The sequence below is a fragment of the Lontra canadensis genome, unplaced genomic scaffold, assembly GCF_010015895.1.
Source record: "Lontra canadensis isolate GAN:19392208 unplaced genomic scaffold, GSC_riverotter_1.0 scaffold47, whole genome shotgun sequence".
Classification (NCBI taxonomy): domain Eukaryota; kingdom Metazoa; phylum Chordata; class Mammalia; order Carnivora; family Mustelidae; genus Lontra; species Lontra canadensis.
The window spans coordinates 5,632,046-5,657,696 of NW_022631041.1; the positions used below are offsets into that span (position 1 = coordinate 5,632,046).

The window sequence follows — 25,651 nt, forward strand, 5'->3', positions numbered from 1 at the left end:
AAAGTCATGGGTTCTAGAAATGGGTCAATAGTCATTTTTTTTTTTCCAACTTCCTTTCTTGATTCAGGGGACTTGATTGGAGCAGAGCCTGGCTCTCACCCCACCCTTCTCACATGAAGCTCTCTGTAACCCATCACCACGTAGGAGCCATGCTGGGCCTCTAGCCTCGTTTGAGCCTTGAGCACAGGAACCTCAGCAGAAGCCTTAGTATTACTTTGAGCTTTCGGCTCCTTTCTGATTCATGGAAGTGGTTATCTAGCTTTTTAAACCTGGCTGTCACCTATTTAATATTTTATCTGTCATTGCTCTGTGTGTGGAGCAGAAGGTGGTGTCCAAGTATGGACTCACCAAACCACCTTGACCAAACATATCAGATGATCTTGTCTGATAGTTATAGCTTCATTAAGGTCTAAACGCCAAGCCAAGTTTCAGGTATGCTGAAAAAAGTGTCATGGCTTCACATTAAGGTATTATTTAAGTCTGTGTGAAAAGAAGGATTTTTGTAAGAACTGTGTACAAGGGAAGAGAAGCAAATGTTAATAAGTAATTCCGGAGGCACCCCCTCCCACTTTACACCAGAAGAGAAATCACAAAGGACAGTGGTTAGGAATAATGGAAAACATGGGCATGTCAAGTAAGTATTCTCCTAAAGTCCAGATAATAGAACATTAGATAAATGTCTAATTTTTTTGCCCTGATCTTCCTGGAAATACTATCTGTTGCAAAACTTACTCCTGTGAACATTTTTTTTTTTTTTTTTGATAGTGCAGGGATTTGGTTTAGGACTTAGGAGAGTTATAAATCCAAGCACTTTGCTCATTGTCACTGTCAATATACAATTAGCTGTTCTTGTAAAAGCAGTATCTGAAATCTTTTCAGAACAGATTTCCAGTAGAGTATATTCCCAATGGAACTGGGAGCAAGCTTGACTACTTCCTACTTGGTAGTCCATATCCTAGCACTTCTTTATTTCTTTGGGTGAATGAGAAAGGGAGAAGATTAAGAAGGCAGATAGGGTGATCTGGGTATCTGAGGGATCTGCTGGGCCAAGCAATATAACTACGTGGACAATTCGTTCTCTTAATTTTTCCACTCTAAGGAACAAAGTCTAACTTTACAGAGAAGTATCCCACTTGGTCCCCTTAAAGCCAAACCATGACATTTTTAGCTTGTAATTCTGGAGTTGCTACGCCTCTTGGAAAAATGCCTCTGCTTCTTGGTCCCCACAGTAACCATTTGGACTGCTCTTGGGCTACCTGGGCTTGGCTTACAGTCAGACGATAGCCAGGAAAGGGAGAGCATGATTCCACTTAGCTCCCTTCTGTGTCCCGACATATGAAAACATCTGGTAGGAAGGTTAAGAAATAATACAAAATTAGCAGAGCTTTTCTAGGAAGCTGCAACATTTTCTTCTTTGAAATTGAGAGAGAATTGCTAATAGAGTTATTGTCAAAGAAAGATATGATAATGGCCAGGTTATCAGCAGGTGCTCATTTGAAAGCTCTGGATGCCCACTGGTAGTCTTGTTATGACCTTGGCAGGTCAGGTCTGGAATTGCAAACATCTTGGGACAAACCTCAGGCTTACAGTTCTTTAAACACCCCTTTCCCCATCCTGGCTCTGTGACAGGTTATAACCTTCTTTCTTTAGGTGGGATGGCACTTGGGGGTGTTTGGGACACAGGTGCTCCAAATTCACCACTGCCTCAACCATACTAGTCTGATTCAAAGAGAGCTAAGGAATCTACATTTGGGAAAGTTAATAAACACAGGAACCAAGCTTATGTTTAGTACATGCTATAGAACTTTCGACTTATTGGTGCTCCTGCTGGGCCACACAGCATCTCTGGGAAGATTAGAAAGGGCCTGGTAAACATTTCTTATGCAGGCGTCCCCCAACTAGAGCATGTTGACTATGGGTCTGAATGAAATCAAGAGAGGGAAGTAGATTCTCCCTGGAGCTTGAGGAAAATGGTGCACTCATTGTGATTCTTCATTGTTACAGTGCCATCTTCTGATGGCAGGTAGGAGGAAAAGAGGGGCAGCGGGGGCTGGTGGCAAATGCTTAGGGACACAGAGCAGATGTGTCCGCAGCAACTTATGCTGATTGTAAAGAGCCTCATCCCCGATAGCTACTTGGCATTAGTTTCATTATAGCCAGACATCTTTCTTTGTTGCTCATCCCTTGTTTGTCTCCTACGTCTTCCAAAGCAGCTGGAGAGGTTTGAGTAGTGTCCCGATCAGGGGAGGGAAGTAGCTAGAGTGTTCCTAATAAGGAAGGAGAGCCTGTGGCAAAATGGTATAAAGGATGATTTTCCACCCTTTTAAATTGCAAAAAAGGTACTGAAGGACCGTGTTCCCTCATCTGAAGCCCTTGGGGTCAGGTGTGTTTGAGAATTCAGAATTTTTGTATTTTAGGAAGGCAACATAATACATGTACAAAATATCGTCCCCAGCAGGGTCCGAGCAGATTCTCATAACAGTAACATTAAAACTCTTGTTGTAAACCATGGTATTTATTCAAAGTGAGATAAGCAAAGATCTTAAGTAGTCTTCCATCCCTTTGAGTCATGTTGTGGCACAAATGTATTTTGGAGCCCTACTTTAAAAAAAAAACAAAGAACCTCAAGATTTTCAGAACTGGATTTTGGAATTATGTATACAAGATTATGGTCATTATATAAATCATGTCATGAGTTAAACAGCGTTTAATGGTCTGTCCTTGGAACCTAATCAGTATTTATGAGAACAAATGTTTTTTCAAATGACCAACAAAACAAACGTTTGGCATGCAATCCATTTATAATTTGGTGACTGAATTGTATTAATGAAAATAATCGAGAGTCTCATTTTGAACCGTGTACAGAGCTAATACAAATGTATTCATAGGAGTCAATGGGCACTGTCAGGACCTAATACTTCTTAGCTTCTGCTTACCAAAATATCAAACTTCATAAAATTTTGTCATTCCTTTTGTCATTCATATTTTCCTGTTAACTCCTAGCTCACTTGCCCTAGATATCTACCGATGACTCTCCGTCTGGGTGCTTGGCGGTCCTAATCAGGGCAAGCAGACGAGGTATGGAAGACACAGTGATTGCAGTCTTACGGGATTCAGGCATTTAAAAAAGCCGATGTGAAGAATGGTTTTTTTTTTGAAATTAATAGAGTGCTATGTCTTCAGAATTGTGACAGAATTGAAATAAGGGGGATAAAGTCTCAAGGCAAAAATTCAACTTTTCTTTGAAGAAAATATTTTTGTACTAGTAAGGATATCTTAAATGGACTCTTTTGGTTAAACAATGAGGGGACCTCAAATCTATAGGGAAACTGGAAGTAATGGTAAAAACAAATACTTGGAAGCTGTGGAAATGGAAGACAAGATTATAAATAATTTACAAGTGGTTTGTCACCAGGAATTCCAGCGGCATACAGAAATGTGAAATAAATGAATTGCTTTTCCAATGGAACAACCCTGAGGGTCTGATAACACCACCACTGTTTTTTAAAATCTTGTCAAATAAAAAAGCTGTAGACCTTTGCTGTCCTATAGATTCATTGTATCACAGGTCAAATGAGGGTGCTGTAAATGTTTTTACTGTATCTGAGAACATGTAGACATCAGAATTGTGCTGTCCCCAGAACCGAGTGTCATAACAGCCACAGGCTAGGACACACAATTTCTTCAGCATTCTGCCCATCCTCATGCCTTGATATCCTAAGTAGTTTTAGGTGCCTTTGTGTCTTTGCATGGCCAAATTAAAGAAAAGAAATGTACTTTCCTGTGTTCGTAAATGCATTTTTCTTGATCCTCAGCTTTCTGTTCCTTAGGTGGCTACAGACTGTAACATATGGAAAGGTCCCCTGATGTCTTTTGACAGTTCTTTCTAGTGTTATTGGTGACGGTTAGTGAAATTCCTTTGAATTTCTCTGTGAGGATAGGTGGGCAGAAATTCTGACCAGGAATAGGGACACCTCATCATGATGAAAACATAACTAAAACAGGATGACAATACTCAGCTCCTTCGCATTTAATTAGTGCAGAAATGTGATAGAGAGCCTTTATCTGAAAATGGTTTTTCTGTTCTTCCTTGCCCACCCCCAATGACAGTGACAAAACCACAACCACAAACTTTAAAATCCTAAATTGAAAAGTTGCCCAGTCATTCGGTGATGTCAGTGATAAAGGCTGGACCACATTTAGATCAACCCCAAAGAAAGGATAATTCATTATCGTTTTAAAGATTCCTTTTTACCTTTTAATTATCTATGCCTCTTGCTGCTCAGGTTTGCTCGGGCATCTTTTGGAAAAGCACCGTGTTCTGCATAGCACGTGCACTTCTTTTCTGAAATGTGCAGTACATTCAACATTGCAGTGATTTTTTTTTTCTTCTCCTTTGCTTGGAACAGAGGTGAAAACCCCAGTAGATTCAAGTATCCACTTGATAGGCTCAGTCTCTCTTAATCAGCCTGTAATGGAGCTAATGGCTGTTTGTCATCCTTGGAGGTATAAATTTCCTGGCGGTGCCTCCTGCAGACAGTGCATGAAGTATGCTCTGTGTGCTGCCAGCAAGGATTCATAATCAGCAGAAGGGCAGGGTGCTTCGTTAGCCAGGAGAGGAGCTGGGGCTCCCCAGCTGCCAGGCTTACAGAACCCGCCTCGCCACTCCTGAGACATGGACAATGCCGGTAGGTAAAGCCAGCGTGAATTCTTCCCAGCCTCTGGGCTCGTTTGCAGGCTGCATTTTTTGCTGCAAAAGGTTTGCTGATTTGTTGGTCTTATTCTGCACTTCAGTGTTCAAGCCCGGGAGACATGGAATGTGCTAACCCTGCTGCATTGTCCACTAGGCGATCAGTGTTTGCTTTGAAGTTCAGCGATTGGGAATGCAGATTCTAATTCCACATTCCCCTTTTTCCAGACTGCACTGTTATTTTCTTTAGGCTGCGTGAGTTGTGCTGTGCGATCCTTTTGTGCTCAGAACAGACGGTGAAAAATGCATACAGTTGATGAAAAAACTATTATGAAGGGGCAGCAAAAGGTAGATGGGCTTAATGAGCTAAAGACAATTTTTTTTTTCCAGCATTAAATCTGCCCAGTGTAATAGCAGATGAGTTCTTGGGTCTTGGGCTGCGTCTTCACATTAGGATGAAATGTAGACAATGTTTCAATATCCTCTGAGGTTTTAATTTCAGAATGTAGACATGAGTGGCCCATCATGTATGGACCTTTTTAAAATGTGTTTGTTTTTAATATCTTGCCAGCTGGACAGATACAGCTGTTGAAATACTCTAATGCCAGTTACATGATGAGCATAAAATTATCTCTCATGCAGAACTTTTTTTTCTTTGCTGTATTGAACTTTTAGAAGGTATCTGTTCCTCATTTCAGTGTTATTGACACTAACTGCAGAATTCTCCCAAATGGGTTGTGGGTTCTCTGTCTCCTGAATCTCATTAGTTCAGTTTCTCGTAGTGATGCCCTCCAGTGCCTCGAGAGGCGGTCAGCCCTGCTGACCGGGTGCAGCGTTCAAAACACGCCCTCCTCCTCCTCCTCGGGAAGACCACCCATGTTTAGTAAAACACGATTGTTTATGACATGTGGCTATTTCAGACCTTGGTTGCAGGTGGTAGCCTCGGCAAGCAGAAATTTTGAAGGCAAGGCAAGAAGAAATTTTGAGATCTTTTATGAAGTAGTTTACCAGGAATAAACTCTGTGACTAAAATAATTTTGTATTTGATGTTGAAGGCGTTGAAATAAATCGGAACTGTGAAATATTAGGGAGGAGAATTTCAGGGTTGTGTAAGAGACAAAAGTGTCGGGGGAGTGTGTGTGTGTGTGTGTGTGAGAGAGAGAGAGCGCGTGTGAGTGTGTGTGTGTGTGTGTTTGTGTGTAGTAGCAAAAGTAGTAGTAGGAAGGATGCTGGTTTGATGTAAATGCATATATGTGTGTGTGTATATTATACCCCCCATTTTGGTCATTAAAAAAATATGCCATGAGGCTTGTCATAGGTAAGATAATCCATGACAAGGCACAATTTCAAGATCCACCAAAAACTTCTCTAATTATAGAGGTAGAGCGAGTAAAAAATAAATAAACTAGAATCCCTAATTTAGCCTCATTTAAAACTTCTGCCACCCACAATTAATTATACTGATGTCCTGGCAGAATTATCACTTTAATTCAAGTAAATGCCTTTCTTAACTGACTCATATATTTATTTAAAGGCCATTTAAGAAAAGGAAAGAAACTACTGTAACAGCCTTTTTATAGGTATAAAAAATGCTGAGGGTTATGATTTACTCTTAGTCTAACTATAGCTTGGGGGGATAAGTGTTTTCTCAATTTGTACTTATATTTATTTATGCTCTCAAATGGCATTAATAAAATACCTCTGCCCCTGACACACTTAAGAATATTTATCCACTTTGGGGCACCTGGGTGGCTCAGTTGGTTAAGTGACTGCCTTTAGCTCAGGTCATGGTCCCAGGGTCCTGGGATCGAGCCCCCCATTGGGCTCCCTGCTCAGTGGGGAACCTGTTTCTCCCTCTCCCTCTGTTGCTCTGCCTGTGTGCTCTCTCGCTGTCTCTGTCAAATAAATAAACAAAATCTTTTTTAAAAAAGAACATTTATGCACCTTGTCAAGTGACTTTTAAAGCAGCAATTTCTAGATCATTTCAAATTTTTGGTGAAACTTCCAATATAGGTATATACGCCTTTGAGTGGAATGACAGGCTTTTAAATTGCATTGTTTGAATACTTCAGAAATAACCTCTTATAAAGGCCAAGTAACTGTCAGTGATGATTTTTCATGGTAATTTTTTGATGACGTAAACAGCTTCTCTTATAGCAGGGAAATGTAAACATCCATCACACACATGCACTTCAATAAATTGTATTGACTATGGCAAGGCATTTAAGATAGTACTGGTAAGTGGCCAAAAAAAAAATTAATTAAAAATAAATAAATAAATAAATAAACAACAACCAAACAAACAAAAAATCCCTGGAAATACCTTCAGCATTAGATCAAGACCCCCCCGTTAACTTGGAGCACTGCAGTTTCTCCCATTTGATTTAAACAATCTGCCTAAACATGTCCAGTCAGCAATGAGTTCAGGCCCCGATGGCCGAGGCTGGCAGGTTGGAACTGGACACAGTTCTCACCATTAAATCAGCAGCTTCAAGACCTTCTTCCGGCAGGGCTTTCTGTTTCAGGGTTTGGATAATTGTGAGGTAGAAACACAACTATGAGTACACACACACACACACACACACACACACAAGCCCAGCACATCTCATGTATTAACATCACACACAACATTGCATTGCAGATATGTTCCCCGTTCCTGCCGTTAACACATAGGAAGAGTGTGCTGCCTGGGCCTCTGGCTCTTTACGCCTGTCTGTGCACAGTTCAGCAAGCATGTGAGTCTGTCCACCCTTTCCTTACAGAGAGCTGTCTTTGGCATGCCCACCATCTCTGAGAAGGAGACATCCCTCCCCCATAATTGCTGGCTTAGGTATTCCTTTAAAAGCTTTTCCTGGAATAACAATAAAATATTTATCAAACAGTGCGTGTGGAATACGTCAGGGCAGTTTTAGCAATATCTAACCTTTTCTTCTTTTTTATGTGACTGTTTCTTCTTATAAATTCTGTAACAACTCAAATGGTGGTCCTTTACCGATAACAAGTCTGTGACTACAGCCTCAGTCTAGGTTCTTCTGCCCCTGCTTTGGTGTCCCCTCGCGGCTCCTCTCCCTCCCCTTCCTCAAGTGGTTCTTTTGAATGAGTCTTGGAAGCGATCAGCAAAGTTGATTAGTAGTGTGTGATTGATGTCTGAAAAACCATGCTTTTGAAATGTTATTCCGTATTCTACAGGGACAGAGTATTATCAAAAGTTCTGCAGCCTTGGTGGGGCAAATTTTTCATTGCTTAAGATGAGGGTGTTTCCACCACTGAGCGTGGTCATAAGAGGCACCCTCATTTGGAAGGGAGCTGGTGGCTGGGAGAATCACTGTGCACTACCCCTTCCCTTTACATCCCAGCCTCGTGACTTCCAGGCTTTTGACCCTTGAGGCACAGTAAATGAATTTTAGAAATTCACAGTCTGCCAGTTTGTTGTAAGAAAAAGTCTGGGGGGTTATTTGGGAACCAGATTGAGGGAAGGTTCATAAGGGGATGATCAAGAGTATCAGATGATCTGAGATGAACACTGGCTCTGCCACTGACCAACCCAGTGACCATGAACAAACTATCTAAAGCCCATTCCTTTATTTTATCAATTTTGAGTGCCAACAATAACTGTATCCATCTCATAGGATTGTTGTGAAGAGAAAATAAGATACTACACGTAAAATTTGGTACAGTGGCTGTTATATGGTCCTTCTCAATGCATATTGGCTCTTTAAAGAACCATCCAAAAATTGAAGCAGGGTTGCTTTATGAATAAATATGTCCTCTAGCAGGATGGTTTCCGCAGTGTGATGATGGTGTGGAAAGGTAAGCACTTCAAGGCAGACATCAGTCATGGGGCTGTACCAAGAGCATAATTGGAACTTGAGGTCAATGGCGAAATGGGGGTAGGATTGAAGGGTGCATTGCATTAGGAGAGCCTGATGAGTAGATAAGGAGGCAGGGGGAGGAGACCAATCAAAGCAGGCTTTTGGGGTTTCTAGTGAGAATCTAAGATCATAATAATCCTATGCTATGGGATACAGGGGAGTTTTAAGGTAAATCAATGAGTTCTGTTTTGGGCTTGTTGAGTTTGAAATACCTCTGTGTTACCCACTAGCCCCAATAGCTGTTCAGTGGTGACTTACACACACACACACACACACACACACACACACATAGGTGCACATGCACATGAAATTCCTTACTAATGATGGATTTGGAATAATGCAGGTTTTTTTGTTTGTTACCTCCAATTTAAAATCTTTTCTATTTTTATCTGATTTGTTTAGTTCATCCCAGTAAACACAACAGCAATTACTGCTTCCTTATCCCAGGCCCCCCAGGCTGTGGGGGATCCTATAGGTGATGTAGAGAAAAGAGACTTTCAAATGCTTCTTGACAATATTGTCAAAGCAGATGGAGATAAGACCAGGTTCAGAGAAACATGCCCCTAAGCACTGAAATAATTTTGGTGAAGGCTAGGCTGTTATATAAGAAAATGTAAGCACAAACATTTTATTTCAAACTGGTTCAAAAAACCTTCCTAGGAGAATCTACCTTAGCAGCTCGGGCTGCCATCGCCAAGTTCCTGAACAGCTACAGATGGTGATTCAGGAGAAGGGTTACCTAATGGAGCAGACTTTCCTATGTGAATTAATTTGTTTTGGAAATGAATGCTTTCTAGGACATTTGACTATGTTTGAAAACTATATTTGGTGCAATTTAAATTTTTTTCCTCTCATCCCTTACTTCCATGATATCTTGGTTTTAGTAGCTATAGTTTTGTTAACCGTGACACATTTTAGGAATATAATGTTATATACACACATACATACATATACATACATTTGCATGCATATAATGCATTTTATATATGTGCTTGTGTGTGCATTTTTCAGTTTGGGGTTAAAAGCCTCAATGTAGGAGAACGTAGTGTTGCTAGTTCTTTTAACATACTTAACAAAAATCTCGAACAGATTTTCTTTTCAATTAAAAAAAGGAATTGATTCTTATTTTCTGAAATGCCTCTTACATCATAAAAATGTTTATTATTGAATATTTTATTTGCTATAAAACAAGTAATTACAGTATTTTCCTTTGCGTTTATTGTGAAGTCCATTGTGCTATTGTAGCATTTAATAGCTCATCAAATAAGTATTTCTTTTTTTTTTTTTAAAAGACTTTATCTATTTATTTATTTGAGAGAGATAATGAGAAGCAGAGGAGGGACAGAGGGAGAGGGAGAGGCAGACTCCCGGCTGAGGGATCCTGATGTGGGTCTCCATCCCAGGACCTTGGGATCATGACCTGAGCTAAAAGCCAACATTTAACCAACTAAGCCACCCAGGTGCCCTCAAATAAGTATTTTAAGAACACCCCAGTTTCATGTAAAGCTATTTTTCTCAGAGAGAGATTAAAATTTAATAAAGAATTTTATTGCTTTTTGGAATGTCTATTTTCAAAGTGCTGTTATTATTATAGAAATCACTGTCCTTTAAAACAAGTCAAAGGAAATATAGGTTCATGTACATAAAAGTACTTGAAAAGTGTACTAAATTTTCTTTTTTTTTTTTTTATTTGGAGTACAGTTGGCAAATCATGATACATTAGTTTCAGGTATACAACATAGTGATTCACCCAAGTTTATACATTATTCTATATTCACCATAGTGTAGTTACCATCTGTTTCCATACAACGCTATTGTAGTGTCATCGATATATTCCCTATGCTGTAGCTTTTATTCCCGGGACTTCTTCATTCCATAACTGGCAGCCTGTGTCTCCCACTGCCCTTCACACATTTGACCACTTCCCCACCCCCACCCCTCTAGAAACCATCAGTTCATATTTATGGGTCTGATTCTGAGCTTGTACTCTAATTCTGGGGGGGCTTTGACCTCCTGAGAATAAACCAGCTGTCTTGGCTTAAGAGTGTAGGGAAGGAGGACAAAGTCATTGTTTCTAAATCAAAATTTTGGATTTGGGTTTCTTTCCCCCCAATTGTTAGATTTAGTTCTGAGTGGTTTTTCTCCTTTGCAACCACTTATCTTTCCAAAGGCAAAGGAATTTTCTTATATCCATAAAATAAAATAGGAATTCTTGTCAGGTAGCTTGCTTGGGTCAAGAAGAAACAATAGAAGAGATACGGAGAGTCCGCAAGGAAGCGTTTTGGGGGCAGAGTAGGGAAATCCGTAACCCAACATTTTCTAAACGATGTGTCATCGCACATGAATGCCATAGGATAGTAGCTAAATCTCACTCCTTTTTCACACACGCTAATAGAATTAACACAGAATTCCTTACCTGTGCTAATATTTGTTGTGAAGTCCCACAATCTAGAATCTAGATTGCAGCCTTTTCCGGTCATATTAACCACAGGTTCTCTGGGGAATGCCTGGTAACAGGATGTAGAACTCGGATTTGAGAATCACTGTTAAAATCCCTTCATTTTCATTTTTGCTTTTCATTTTCATCCTATTCTTCCTCTCCTGAATTCTCCATTTTCTGTTTCCTCATATAGAAGCCATTTTGGGAGAACTAGCAAACTATTCACTTGGATAAATATCAGAGCTTGCTTATTCTGAAATTAAGTATCTGTGTCATTTATGACCAGGATTCCTCCTTCCTTGTTTCTAGGCTTTGGGGCATTTCATTGCTCATTAACATCACCCTCAGATGCAGGGAAGAAGGAGAGGCAGCTAGACTTAGTCGGCTTTGGAAATGAATGGAATGAAATTACATCTTTGAAATTAGGAGTAATGTGCAGGTTTTATTGATCTAAACTAACATTTCATATGCATTGTTAAAAATGGATGTTAGGAGGTTTTATATGTAAACAAGTTAATTTTGAAGTTCTAGTTTATAAGTCAGGCATCGAGAGCATATATAACAAAGGCAAGTCATATTTAACTGAATATTAAATGTCTTGAGGGGAAGAATGCTTACCTTTTTTGAAGGCCTGTTATGCTCCAGACATCAACTTAAGTATTTTACACCTGTTACATCCTTAATACTCACAACCATTCTCTCTCTCTCTTTTTTTTAATACTTGCAATCTTTTGGTGAGTAAAGAATATTTTCCCCAAGTCAAACATGGGGAAACTGAGGCTAAATATGAACTCATTCAATAAATTTGTGGGTGTTTTATAAACTCAAATCCAGATCTTTTGATGATAGCAAAATTCAACCCAGCATATTTTGTATTCTCACATTTCTTTGAGGCTAGAGGTTCTTCATCTTTTTATCTTCTGTGTCATCAAGTCCAGTGCCTGGGATGTAGGAAGTATGTAAGTAATGCTTCAAAATTTAATCAAACATGTCATTTCATTAATTCAGGACAATTTTTCCAAAAGGAAATTCATTTTCAAATTTCAGTGTCAAACACGGGATTATCACATATCTGAATAGTTTATTAGAGATCAGTACATGTGTAAGAAAAAAAAATGTAGTTGTGAAGTGTCTTTCACAATCATTCATAAAATAGAATACCTTTTGATAGAGTCCACCTATGAGATTTATTACTGCTATAAAAAAATATTCAAAAATTTCATTTGAAGCTGGGGCCGTGGGGGCGCCTGTGTGGTGCAGTCAATTAAGCATCCAACTCTTGGTTTCAGCTCAGGTCTGATCTCAGGGTCCTAGGATAGAGCCCTGTTTCAGGCTTCATGCTCAGAGCGGAGTCTTCTTGAGTTTCTCTCTCCCTCTCCCCTGTCCCTTACCTCCACCCCCAACCCACTCTCTCTCTCTAAAATAAAAATAAATCTTTAAAAATTTCATTTGAAGGGTATTATAATATCAGGATCATTAATAGAAATTATGAAAAGAGGCATAGAAGTATTTTTAATTGATAGTTTAATATTTAGACAATTTTTTCTGGAATATGGAAGAATTTTACTCTCTCATTTTCTTTCAGAAAGATCATAGTTAAAGAAAGATCACAGAATAATGGGGATTTTGCTTTCACCACATCTGTGCATAACTAGATCCTTCCCCAGTAATGCTAACATGTTACATTGTACATTACCTCTTTTCAGATTCTCTCTGACTCTGAACCACTACAAGATTGGAAGACATGCTGTGAAATAATACTCTCATTTATTCAAATTTCAACAGATAAGTCAAGAGAAGTCGTGGTTTCAGAGATAGGTTAACAGGTTTTCCTTTCCTGTTTGACACAGAGTATGTACAGACTTTTTCCATAAGTAACTCTGAATAATTTTTTCATTTTATTTTATTTTTTCAGTGTTCCAAGATTCATCGTTTATGCACCACACCCAGGGCTCCATGCAATATGCGCCCTCCTTAATACCCACCACCAGGCTCACCTAAGTCCCCACACCCCTCCCCTCCAAAGCCCTCAGTTCGTTTCTCAGAGTCCACAGTCTCTCATGATAGAAGATGGACCCCCGACATCCAGCTATCTGTCCCCCCAAATCACACTTTGAACTTCCTCACATAAACCATTTTTTTCCAAATATTTGATCTTCTAATTATGTATAGTGACTAAAATTATGCTCCATTACCTTCTGGGTTTTAGAGACATGATTTCCTTTCTTAGACCTGAGTCATTTGGTCCTGGTGCAGTTTTCTTACACCTTAACAGATGTGAAGTTTCAATTCTGACTTTCATTAGTAACAGCTATCAGTAACTGTCTTCTATCAGGTCTGGTCTTCTGTGTGTTCTATATACAGAAACACACGTACATGTTCCCCTCCCTTCTCTTTGTTCTTGTTTCTTCCCACCTACAATGCCATCCCCTCCTCGCCATTCATTCTTTCATTCATATATCCAGCTGTTTCTCTGTCACTAACTCTGTGCCAGGCACTGTGCTGGTAGCATGGACACCAAGGAATGAGCCAGAGCTTGACATCATAGAAGTTCCTTCTAGCAGGAAAAGCAAAACTTAATAATGAGTAGATAAAATACTTGGGTCGTGATTAGAACTGTTAAGTTCATAAACTGGCATGTGGATAGGGAACGAGGTTGGGGTGGAGGGCTACTCTAGACTGGCTGGTCAAGGACAGCCTCCCTGAGAAGGTGACATGCAGCCTGAGACCTGAGGAGTAAAAGGAAATCAGTCCCTTGAGAGCCAGGGAAAAAGTGTCCCAAGCAGAGTGACCAGCAGATACAGAAGCCCCAAGGCAGGAAAGGGATTGGGACATTTGAGGAACAAAAGCAAGATCATCTTGCTAGGTAGGGACTGGTAATGAGAAAGACCACTAGACCAGTCATGGAGGGTCTGAGATTTGACATAGTTCTGTGAGCTCTCAGGGGCCTTTAAAGGGTTTGAGGCAGAGGCATGACCTGGTAGGATTGATGATTTCAAGGCATAAACATGGGAAGAACAGAGAGGAGAGAAGCAAGATGGAAGCTCCCAAGAATGAAATCCTCTTAGAAGGTGCTTGGTTGGGGTGATGGCAGTGGGGATGGGAAGAGGGAACTTAATAAAATCTCAGCCACCTTTCAAGACCCAGCACATACCCCGTCTTCCCAAATGGCCTTGGAGCCCTGTCTTTTCTCAGGGCACTTAAGGAACTCACCACACAGTTTTGTACTTGATGGTATTCTGAGATTACTTTCTATTTGCATCTTTTTTTTCCCCAACCAGATTGTAGGCATCTTTGAGGCCAGTTGGCACATCAGAGCCATCTGTTGTGTCCTCCAATGAATTAGAGTGGTTGCTCTCAAATCTGGCCGCCCATTAGAATCACCTAGAGAGCTTTTAACATATAACAATCTCTGGACCTCACCCTGAACAAATTAGATCAGAGTCCCTAGAGAGGGGTCAGGACATTGGTATTTGTTTAAAAGTTCCTCAGAATATTCAAATGGACAACCAGGGTGAAAACGACTAAGACCAACCCTCAGAAATAACTACCTTGTAAGGGTAAGAAGCTGACTTGTTTGCTCCCTCCCCCTCTCCCTGAGTATCAGGCCAATCTACCTGAGGATTTGTGCCGGGGACTTCCCTGATGGCAGGTGGGACCAGAGGCTCAGAGAGTGAGTGAAGTCTCCAAGGATACAGCTGAAAGAAAAAAAAGCAGAGGCAAGAGCATGCTTCCGGAAGACACATCAGGATAGGAATAAAGTAAACGGAATTCAAGCTTTCCGTAACCCATCCTTCTGGAGTATGTGGACCTGATCAAAGAAGGCAGCTCTGGAGAGACTTAATCACCTACTTCCTAATCAGGAAGCGAGTTTTCTCCTCCAGTGTCTCCCAGGCAAATTAAATACTGAGTGAAAAGTCACCATGGTGGCAAAAACTATTATCTAGTGAGATTTTACATGTGAGTTTTAACTAATAAGAGATGTTAAACATCCCTTGTCAAGTTTTATATAACAGAAGAGGTACATTATTAGACCCCAAATAGCACTGCTATGATTTAATCGTCACTAACTGTGTATCTGTGCCGACTGGCTGGGTCAGAGCCACTATTAGACACCGATGCTATATTTGTTATATCATGTGACTCACCAGAGGCGTCCTGCTTTTTAGTGATAGAGAAATAGGTCCTGTTCCATCTTATACTTCTCCCCTCCAAACACACACACACACACACACACACACACACACACGCACACACCTCAGAATGAGTTTAAGATCATTTTGAACTGATCTTAAATATTAAAGTGAGGGATGATTTGATAGCTTGTTTTCTGAGTATTTTGGTTGATAACTGGTGCTTTTTTACACTAGGCTTAATGAATACCTTTTAATGAGAACAATAACATTCAGTAAAAACATTCTTTATATTATTTTACTTAACTATTTTATGTGGTTATGAGGATCGCTTGAAAAAGAGACAGAGGGTTTTTAACTCTAAAGGTTTCTACAAATGAAGCATCCCCTTCTACCCTCCCCCCGCCCAGAATAACAAAGGAGCCTTCCAAGGGTTGAGTCCTCATCCTGGTCTGTCTGTAGCATCACCCTCTGCCACACGAGGGCACCTCATATCCCCATCCTAATGGCCCTTCTCCCCATCCCCCTCACCCATTTCTCAATACACCTTAGAAACACACGTAATTTAAACATGCTGATCCTTCTCTGTGGAAACCTCTGACTTTCCTGCATCCCTTCCTGCCACCTTGAAGAGCCTTCTCCTTGAGTAAGACCCAGCTCAAGTGTCCCTTCCTCTGTGGAGTCTTCTGTAATTCTTCTGGGTAGAATTAGTGTTCTCTTTCCTCTCCTCCCGCAGAACACACTCCTACCCACTAGCACATTAGCAGGTAAACTGTAAAGCTACTTTATGTGTCTGCCTCTTTGACGAGGCCACGTGCTCCTCAAGGATAAGGGCATGTCTCCTTTGTGAACTCCTCACTTCACACAACACCTGACAGAAATTATGTTTTCAAAAACTGGCTGAAATAAAGCCCGAGGTGCCTCTTTTATTGTGTGCTAGTACTTACAGAGAAAGTATGAATCAATTTTTATTGGTAGTTGAATGACGTGGCCATATACCACTTAAGAGAGGAACAGTGGAGAGCCCATCAAAATCACTTGTAGAATTAAAATTTGTCTATCTACCTATCTACCTGTTTATGTCTTTCTATCTGTTTGTCTGCCTATTTACCTTCCTACCTATCGTCTGTCTTCTTTCCTATATATTTATCCATCTTTCAGTCAATCACCATCCCAGCTCCATATCACACCTACTAATTTAGAATCTCCCATGGGAAGAAGGGTAGCTGAATCAAAACAACAACGAGAAGAGGATTTCACTGTGGATACCACCGCACACCCCGTTAAGACCCATTGTCAGTCTAAGGGAGAGATAGAAAGAAGCCGTTCCTACAAAGCAGGTTTCCTCTGCTTTGTGTCTTATTGAGAGAATTGATTGTTGTGATATAAAAGTACATAATTATTAGAAGCTTAAAGATCTTGTGTGTCATTTACAAAAATGCTGTGTCTGGCCTCCTGGAGGCCTTCGTCGACCTGGAAACAAAGCATCTCTCCGTGAGACTGCTGCCTGGGAGTGGTGGTGCATTTTGTATCCACTCAAGGTGGAGAGGCCCTCAGCTAAGCTCCCCACTGTTATCAGGGACCTGCTTAAAACCTTATCCACCCACATGCCTTTAATTTACCACCTGCTGGATGCCTCTCTTTGCATTTCATATTACTTGGGTGTTATTTGCTCAGTAATGGAAATTTGACAACCATTGTTGTTTGTTTTTTTTTTTAATAAGCAGCTCCATTTAGGACATTTTTAATAAGGGGATGAAGGGAAAGATGACCAATCGTGACCTTAGAGAACAGTCAGCGTGGTGGAAGAGTGAAAATATCTTGGGTTTCCTGCGTGAGACTTTGGTCCTCACAGAAACCCTCCTGCTCAGTCTGTGGCACTTACCCAGGAGACGTCAGTAGGTGGAGCCAACTCGTTTGCTCAAACAATAAGCATTTTACATTCATTAACCTCAGAGTCACTTCTTTAAATGAAGCAAGTTCAAAGACATTTGTTTAAATAACTGTGTGACTATGACTCTCATTGTAAAAAGCCAGAGAGTTGGGAATTAAAGCCAACCTTGTCCTTAAAAACCAGACTTTGTGGAAAACCAGCAGCTCCCCTAGCATATATTTAGCCCAAAGTACCAACGTTAACTTTTACATTTCCTGGCTTGTGTCAGTTTTTGTCACAATCTCAAGGTTCTATAAACAAAGATGTCTCTTATACTAACACACATAGGCTTTGTCCCCAGTGGTTGCAACGCAGCTTTTCATGAAGCCTCAAAACTCAAAAAAAAACTTCTAATATACTTTTGGATGCCTGGGTTATTTTAACACAAGTTTCACAAAACTACGTTATGAATGCAGGACCCGAGAAAAGTGATTTATTTTTTTTAGAATGCTGTTCATACCTCCATCATACCCCTTTCATCTTGAAAAATACCCACCGATATAGTTCATTTCTCCCTGTGTTCCAGTGAATTATGTAAACATTTCAAATGATCGGCTCTGCTTTTACAGATAGGAAACAAACAAACAAAAAAAAGTAGATTTATTTATTTATTATCAGAGAGTAGCCCCATACACAGTTCAACTGCACGTGGAAAACATTGCATTAACATACAAAATCGGGTTGAGTGTATGGTTGGCCATTTGCCAACTCATGAGGCATGGGCCATGCCAAATCTGATTCCCATTGACTTTTACACAGAAGGAAAAGCCGAACACAATTTATCCTTTTGGGTTGCATACAATATTGTTTTTCAGGGGAATGGTTATATTTGTTCTGGCCACAAAGGCCGTCTCTGGGGAGAACAGCCAAATGGCTTTGGTCACAGTGTCCGTGAGACACAACTGTCCCAATCCATTATCCTGAAGCTGTCTGTGCTGGGATACGCCATCAGGTGATCAGGGACTGGAAATCAACTGGAAATTCCAGTAGAGGCTCATTAGTTAGCGGACCAAGCATACAAAGGACATATGTTGATACGGCAGGTGGGGAGCAGATGGAGAGACAGTACAAACCCGGGGGAAGGGACAAGAGTAGGAGGATGAGGGAAGCCCTGGCATTTTCCCACAGAGATTTGAGTGTGGAGGTCTAGTTCCAGAGCACAGATTAGAGTATCAGATTGGGGATTTGGACAAATTAGATGGACTGAGGTAGATGCTAGTTTAGGAAAGGGGTTGACAGAAGATGTTGGAAGGACTGCACGTGTTTTATTCTGTTTTACTCGATTTGGTGTGAGTGGGCAACGAAGGAAACTCAGGAGACTAGGAATGAGCTCCTGGGCACCACGAGCCTGCTCAGGCCCCCTCAACCCAGAAAGGCAGCTGGTGATATAGTTCTAGCCCCTCTCTCTGGAACAGCCCAGGCGGCCAGCCGCTGTGAAGAAGCTCCCCTTTCACCGCCGATGTGTAACTTTATATTTTGAGTGAGAATCATTCTTAAATTGCAGCTCTTGCTTATATTTTGTCGCCGCTCCCTGCCTTCTCAAATTGAACATACTCTAACATTTGGAGTCGCGCAAGGAAACTAGACTCCGAGTCAGAATAGGAGGATCCGTTCCTGGCTGAGGCCCTTCCACGTGTTGGCATGGGGCCTTGGGCTGACTCACGGACCCCGCTTTCCTCATCCAAGTAGAGGGTTGATTTATACCCGGCCGGTAGAATAACATCACAATAAACTGGTTTCACACTTAAACATGCATTTTAAGTTGTTACCAACGTTAACTAATGGAATCCTCAGGTGGTCACAAGGCCCCCACCGTCCCCCTGCCCTGGCTGCCTCCCCACATCCCACCCATCCCCCAATTCCCGTCTGCGTCTTCTGACCCTCAGCTGTCCCTTTCTGTTGTGGTCCGGACCCTCGCTTCTGGCAGCTCCCACTGCCCTCCCCTCTCCCGTGCTATTTTTTCTTTTCTTCTGCTTTCTGTAGAACTGACACCCAGCACTGGCTAAGTTTCAAGTGCACAGCACAATGACTCACATACATGGTGGAATGATCACCACCGTCAGATTAATTCCCATCCATCCTATAAACATGAAGACATTGATGGGCGCTGTTTCTTATCTTCTGTGGCCTGGGAAACCAGATAATCAAGATTGTTCTCTTCTGTCCGGGATACTAATGCACAGACCCTCCCCAATGAGGGCCAGAGTCCTTCTCCTGTGATTCATATTGTAGGGGCTGGAGGTCGTGAATTTTTTGCATTTACTTGGACCAAGTGGCTGCTCAGTGTATTTCCTAGTCCCGGACAAAATCTTCAATGATTCTGCCCGTGCCCTCGGGATAAAATGAAAGGTCAAGATCTCACACAAAGCACTTGTCCACATGGCCACCCACCTGGGTCACCAACATTCTGACCTGCTTCTGGTCACACAGCTGGGTCCCCGTACCCCAAACTCTTCATCTCATCCCCAATGCTGTGTGTTCTCACTTCTCTGCTTTGCTGTGTGCTCCGTCCCTTCCCCATATTTCATGAGTGGAATTCCTGCTTGTCTTTCGGACTTGTGGCTCCTGCGCCCATCCCCGAGTGAAAGTCCTTCTGCACCCCACTCCCTGAGCTCTCCCCACCAGCCAGGGCCCTGCTCGAGGGCAGCGTCACCTTCTTCATTTCCTTAAGCCTCACACGCTATATAAATTCCTGCCGGCTGACTCCCTGCTCGGACCGTTGTCACCAAGCTGCATAATGTTCTATGTAGCATAGCACACTGTCATGTGTGTTCTTTCTCATTATATACATTTTTAAAAAGTTTAAGGAGAAAAGGAAAGTCTGAAAGGAAAGCACTTGGATGCAAAAATGCAAAACACAGCTGCCTGCTTGATGATGTTGGTAAAGTCCTGACACAACCAGGAATAGTTCTTGGGAATCTTGATTTTTTTTTTTTTTCCCCTGTTTGACTGCCATTACACCAAATTTAGAATTTTAAACCGTATATTTTTGTAAGGATTCCTTGGAGGGGAAGATAGAACATGTAAGAATTACAGTCACAAGTGTATTGAATTTGGTATTGCATGAAGAAGGAAGTACCATATACCTAGAAGAAAATTGTTTTGCCCAAGGAGGATTTGATTATACCGAACAAATGAGGGAGGGAGTAAAAAGAAAAAGAGATTGATTGATTGATTGATTGATTTTTATGAGAGAGAGAGAACATGGGGCTGTGCGGGGCGGGGTGGGGGGCGCCGAGGGAGGAGGTGAGAGAGAATCCCAAGCAGACAACCTGCTGAGGCTCTGAGTGCAGAGCCCCACATGGGGCTTCATCCCACGAGCCTGAAATCAAAGAGCCAAAATCAAGAGTCAGACGCTTAACGAACTGAGCCACCAACACACCCTAATATATCAGCATCCTTAAATTATCCCTTGTCCTCAATATGTGGAGGTGGGGTGAAACTTAGTAATAATACCCAGATGAGAGGGAAATAGTTCTGAACTATTGTTGAAAATAAGCAAATGTGATGAGGGCATGTAAAGCTTGTGAAAGTTACAGAATCTGTTTGTGCATGCATGAACAATGTCTGAACAGAACATAGCCCAAGCTATCAGCAGTTCTTAATCCCTGGGAAATGAAAGGGGAAGTTTTATATTTTACTTCATGTTTTTCTATTTTGTTTGAGGGTTCTTTTTGGTTTTGCTTTTACAATAACCATGTACTGCTTTTATTTCAAAGGCAATAATTCTGTTTTACTCGGTTAACTGGACGGCAGCACATCTTTGTATGAGCGTGGGGGGACACGTTGTATCCTGTGTGCACCCCTGATGCTACCAACATAGGTCCAAACCCCACTGTCACTTAGGATGAATGGTTGGAAGGCCCAGCCTCCCCGCCCATTCCTCACCCATTCCCCACCCTGCCCCAACCCGTGCTGTTACTGAACTTGTTCTTTTATTAATCAGCAAAATCTTGTTAGTTCTTGGGACCAAGACTCCTGGTGATTAACTTGCATACAATATTAGCGCAATGAGAACATTTTAATTGGATTTTCTTCTGTCTTCCTATGTTGAGAGTAGACTTGAGGTTTATGGGTAAAATAAGCAATTTGGGAATACATTTCCAGTCTTTTTTTTTTAAAGATTTTTTTTTTTTTAAATTGGCAGAGACCACAAGTAGGCAGAGAGTCAGGCAGAGAGAGAGGAGGAAGCAGGCTCCCTGCTGAGCAGAGAGCCCAAAGCGGGGCTTGATCCCAGGATCCTGAGATCATGACCTGAGCTGAAGGCAGAGGCTTAACCCACTGAGCCAGCCAGGCGCCCCCATTTCCAGTCATTTTTAATGTTGGAGGAAGCAGCTTATTTGGGGGACCTGTGGTTGTGTTCAGATGGGTAAATACCCTGTGTCTCCTGCGTGGGGGCATTTGTTCAAACTGCCCTGGAGGGGCTCCAGGCCAGAAAGAAGGACCCCAAGGGTGAACTGGGTCAGGAGATGTGCTTCTTAAGGGAAGCTGAGCAGACGGTGTGTACAGGTGCAACCCTGAGTTTGTCATCGAATCTAAGGCTTGAGAACAACAATGGAAATGAGAGGTGGTAAACACAGTCAGGAACTGGAAAAAAGATCAGTGAACCAGGAGTCAAGGATTAGAGTGGAGCAGATCTAGGACTAATGCCGCAATGTCCTATTAGGAGTATTTGCTGAGTGCATTGTTTGTCTTATGGTAAAAACATGGTCACATATATAGAATAGGATGGGATCGTTTCTGTGCCAGAATTGTGTTTCTTTTGAGAGATAGCAAAGTTTTATTTGGTGACTCAGAATTTAAATTATACTGCCATCGGGCAGTTCATTCAAATCAGTTTCTGCTAGTAGGATACCTTATCAAATCAGTTTCTGCTACAAGTTGATTTGCACTTCACCTTCTGCAAGGAGCTACTGTTTTGTGTCTTCCCGTGTCTTGTACCAATATGCCTCCAATAGATTTAGTTCCTTTCGTGAGTGTGGGAGTTTTGCAATTGTTAGTAATACCTGAGTGAAGCATATGGTTTTGAATCACTTTGAAATACCTCTTTCTTCCCTCCTTTAATGATCACAATTTTAAAATAAAGCTTAGATGAAAGACATAGCCAGCAAATGCACACCGAGTACCTTCTGCGTTAGGTATTCTTCTAGCTGCAGAGAACACAGCACCTGTAGGACATAGCAAGTCTCTGTTACCATGGGGTTTCCGTTCTGTTGGGGTAAACAGAAGATAAACATATAAACAAATATCTGACAAAGGCCAGGCAGTGAGAAGGGCCATGAGGAAAAGGAAAGCAGAGCGTGCTGTTGTGAGTAATGTGAATTTCATCCTGCTCCGTGGCCCTCTGCACAGGACCGAGTTACAAAGCCTGGGAGATTTGTAAGCATAGCTTCTTAAAATCTTCTATTAGTTTGGTGTAGTTTTGGGTGAACACTATTTTTCCTTATTTCAATTTGCTTGAGTCCTTTAAGTTTCATGCTGTTTCAAGTTTCAGGAAGTGGTCCAAGGTCAAAGAAAAATGCTAAGAATTTCATCTTGTTTTGTGTGGCAACAGAACGAAGGCACGTAATTACATGACTGTCCCCACCCCTGACAAACCTGCAGTGGCCCAGATTTGTTTGAAATTTAGCACAAAACTGCATTGTTATCAGAGGATGTTCCCATGAGATAAGGGAAGGCTGGCAGAATCGTGGTGGCAGCTTGATTACAAAAATATTAAAACATTTCTTCCTTAGTGACAAAGACCCGTTGTGTACCCTTATAGAGGACAAGTTAGCACATGTTTATTCCAAAAAGCTTTGGTCTTAAGAGCATCTGCCTGACTATGCCGTGCACCCCCGTCCCCCCAGGCAGAAATGTATAAGGCACGTCAGTTAAAGAAGGACGGGATGGATTTTAGCAAAGACATGAGAATTTAAACAGCTGAAGAAACGTTTCTTTCAAGAATTGCATTCATTGCAGAATGTTGATATTACTCATAACAAATTTGGAATTCTAATTTTAGAATTGTGTTTGGAGCCCGTTCACAAGCCAGAACAAAACTTTATTCATTCAGTTTTTCATGAGTTCATTCATTCTGTCGTTGGACAAACATTTGCAAAGCCTTCTCTCTCTGCCAACATGGGGCTTCTTGTTAAGTGTATGTCAATAAATTAGAGCCTTTGCTTTCCTATGAGCTGACACCGTTCTGGGGAAGACAGAGAAGTTATAGAACTGGAAGTGGTTAGGTAGCTATGAACTGTTTAAGGTGGAAGGCCCAGGAGGTAAGCTCCACTTGGCAGGGTAGGGGAAGCTCCAAGGGGAGGGGACATTTAGGCTGCAGTGTTTGAAAACCAAGTTCACGCTTGCCAGGTTGGGGGAAGTGTGTTTCTGACAGCAATCTTTTACTTTGTGGTTACACTTAATTCTTTTCGCAACTAAGATGGCATGAGTTCATTTGATAACCCATCTTATTCAGCGGACTGCTCCTGGAATGATCTTGACTAGTTCCAAAAAATAAATTTACTTGTGGGGCATGAATATTTTCTACCATTCAATTTCATAAATATTTATCAAGCACCTAGCCAAAGTCAGCATGCTCTGTCACTGGGGTAGATGCCGTGGAGAATTCAAGACAAGCTTTTTTCATCTTAAAAAAAACAAAAAACAAAAAAACAAAAAACACCTGTTTTTTAATTGAGGTGAAATTCGCATAAAATTAGCCATTTTAAAGTATGTACAATTCAGCAGGTGCCCAAGTGGTTCAGTCAGTTCCATAGCCGGCTCTTGATCTCAGCTCAGCTCTTGATCTGAGAGCAGTGAGTTCAGGGCCCATGCCGGGCTCCACACTGGGCGAGGAGCCTACATTTAAAAAAAAAAAAAAAAGTGTACATTTCAGTGGTATTTATTACATGCACATTCTTGTACAACTACCACTTCTGTCTGGTTCCAAAATCTTTTCATAACCCCAAAGAAAACTGCACCCATTATGCAATCATTCCTTATCTCTACCCCCTCACCCCCACCCCGCAAAACACTAATCTGCTTTCTCTCTCTATGGATTCAGCTATTCTGGATATTTTGTATCAGTAGAATCATACAGTATATGACCTTTTCTTTCTTTTACTTAGTATGACATTTTTGAGGCTCATCCTCATCGTAGCGTGTCTTAGTACTCCGTTTCTTTTTACCGCGGAATGATATTCCATGGTATGGAGAGACCGCATTTTGTGTAGGGGTTCATCGACCGATAGACATCTGGTTGTTTCCACCCCTTAGCTGCTGTGAGAAGTGCTACAGTGAACGCTTATGTACGTGCATTTGTTTGAGGGCCTGTTTCCATTTCTTTGCGGTGTACACCTAGAAGTAGAATTGCTGGGCCTCGTCATACTCTGTATAACTTTCTAAGGAACTGCCAAAATGTTTACCACAGGGGTTGCACCATTTGACATTCCCACCAGCAACATATGAGGTTCTGATTTGTGCACATCCTCGCCAACACTTGTTACTTTCTGGTTTTTTTATTGTGGTTTTTTGTTTGTTTGTTTGTTTTTGCTTTTTTAGCAATAGCCATCCCAGTGGATATGAAATATTATCTTATTGCGGTTTGGATTAGGATTACCCAATGACTGATGATGTTGAGCTTGCTTTCTTGTGCTTCTTGACCATTTGTACATCTTCTTTCCCTCATCTTTGATGGCAATTCCAAGTTGGAAAAATGTTCTGAGCCATAAGTGAGGCAGCTCACAATAGGACTGATTTTAGGCAGACAATATTCAGCTGGCTCTGTAAATTATGGCATGATTGTTTAAAAACCAATCTTACTGGGGTGCCTTGGTGGCTCAGTGGGTTAAGTGTCTGACTCTTGGTTTCTTGTGGGGCTCAGCCCTTTACAGGGAGTCTGCTTCCCCTCTCTCTCTCCTTTTGCCCCTCTGCCCCAATAAATAAATCTTAAAAAAAAAAAAAAAAAAAGAATTGTAGGATCAAGTTTTTCTGTCCCTTGTGCTGGGAACCAGATCTAGCTTCTGGGTTTGTAGCATGTCTGTATTCATTTCCTATTGTTGCTGTAACAAATTGCTACAAATTTAGTGGCTTAGGGCAACATATATTTATTATCTTCAGGTTCTGGAGGCTAGAAGTTAACTGTAGATAGGGCTGCTTTCCTTTGGAAGTTCTAGGGGAGAATCCATTCCTTGCCTTTAAAACTGGCCTGTAGAGGCCACTCACTGTCCTTGGCACGTGGCTCCTTTCTCCATCTTCAAAGCCAGCAGCCTAACATGCTCTCATCTCTGACACCTGCTCCTGTCCCTGCATCTTCTCCCTCCAACTCCAACCTTCTTGCCTCCCCTTTACAAGGACTCTTGTGATTAGATTGGGCCCACCTAGATTACCCAGGATATTCTCACCTCATCTAGGGATTAGGACATGTATATCTGGGAGTGCAGGGCGTTGATTATTCAGCCTATCAGAGTGGTCTTTCTTGCTGGAGCAGTCTGACTTTAGCTAATGTCAACCCCCACCAGGCTGTATTTGGGTTACCCAGGTATTTTCTCTTCCACTTCCTGGCCAATGGGAAAGGAGGTAAAAGTTTTGCTAGACTGCAAA

The 25,651-nt window shown here is 41.5% G+C and overlaps 1 protein-coding gene across 5 annotated transcripts in view; it reads left to right on the plus strand.

Annotated features, from left to right (window-relative positions):
• PHACTR2 (phosphatase and actin regulator 2) overlaps window positions 1–25,651 on the plus strand; it is a 257,822-nt gene that overhangs the window by 65,745 nt on the left and 166,426 nt on the right. The window contains exon 1 of one of the 5 annotated variants that reach the window (XM_032873083.1): window positions 4,489–4,688. The exons of the other annotated variants lie outside the window; for them this stretch is intronic. Coding sequence (XP_032728974.1) covers window positions 4,676–4,688 — 13 coding nt within the window. The 5' untranslated portion in view covers window positions 4,489–4,675. Of the gene's footprint in view, window positions 1–4,488; window positions 4,689–25,651 lie in introns of those variants that run through there. 5 annotated transcript variants of the gene reach the window in all.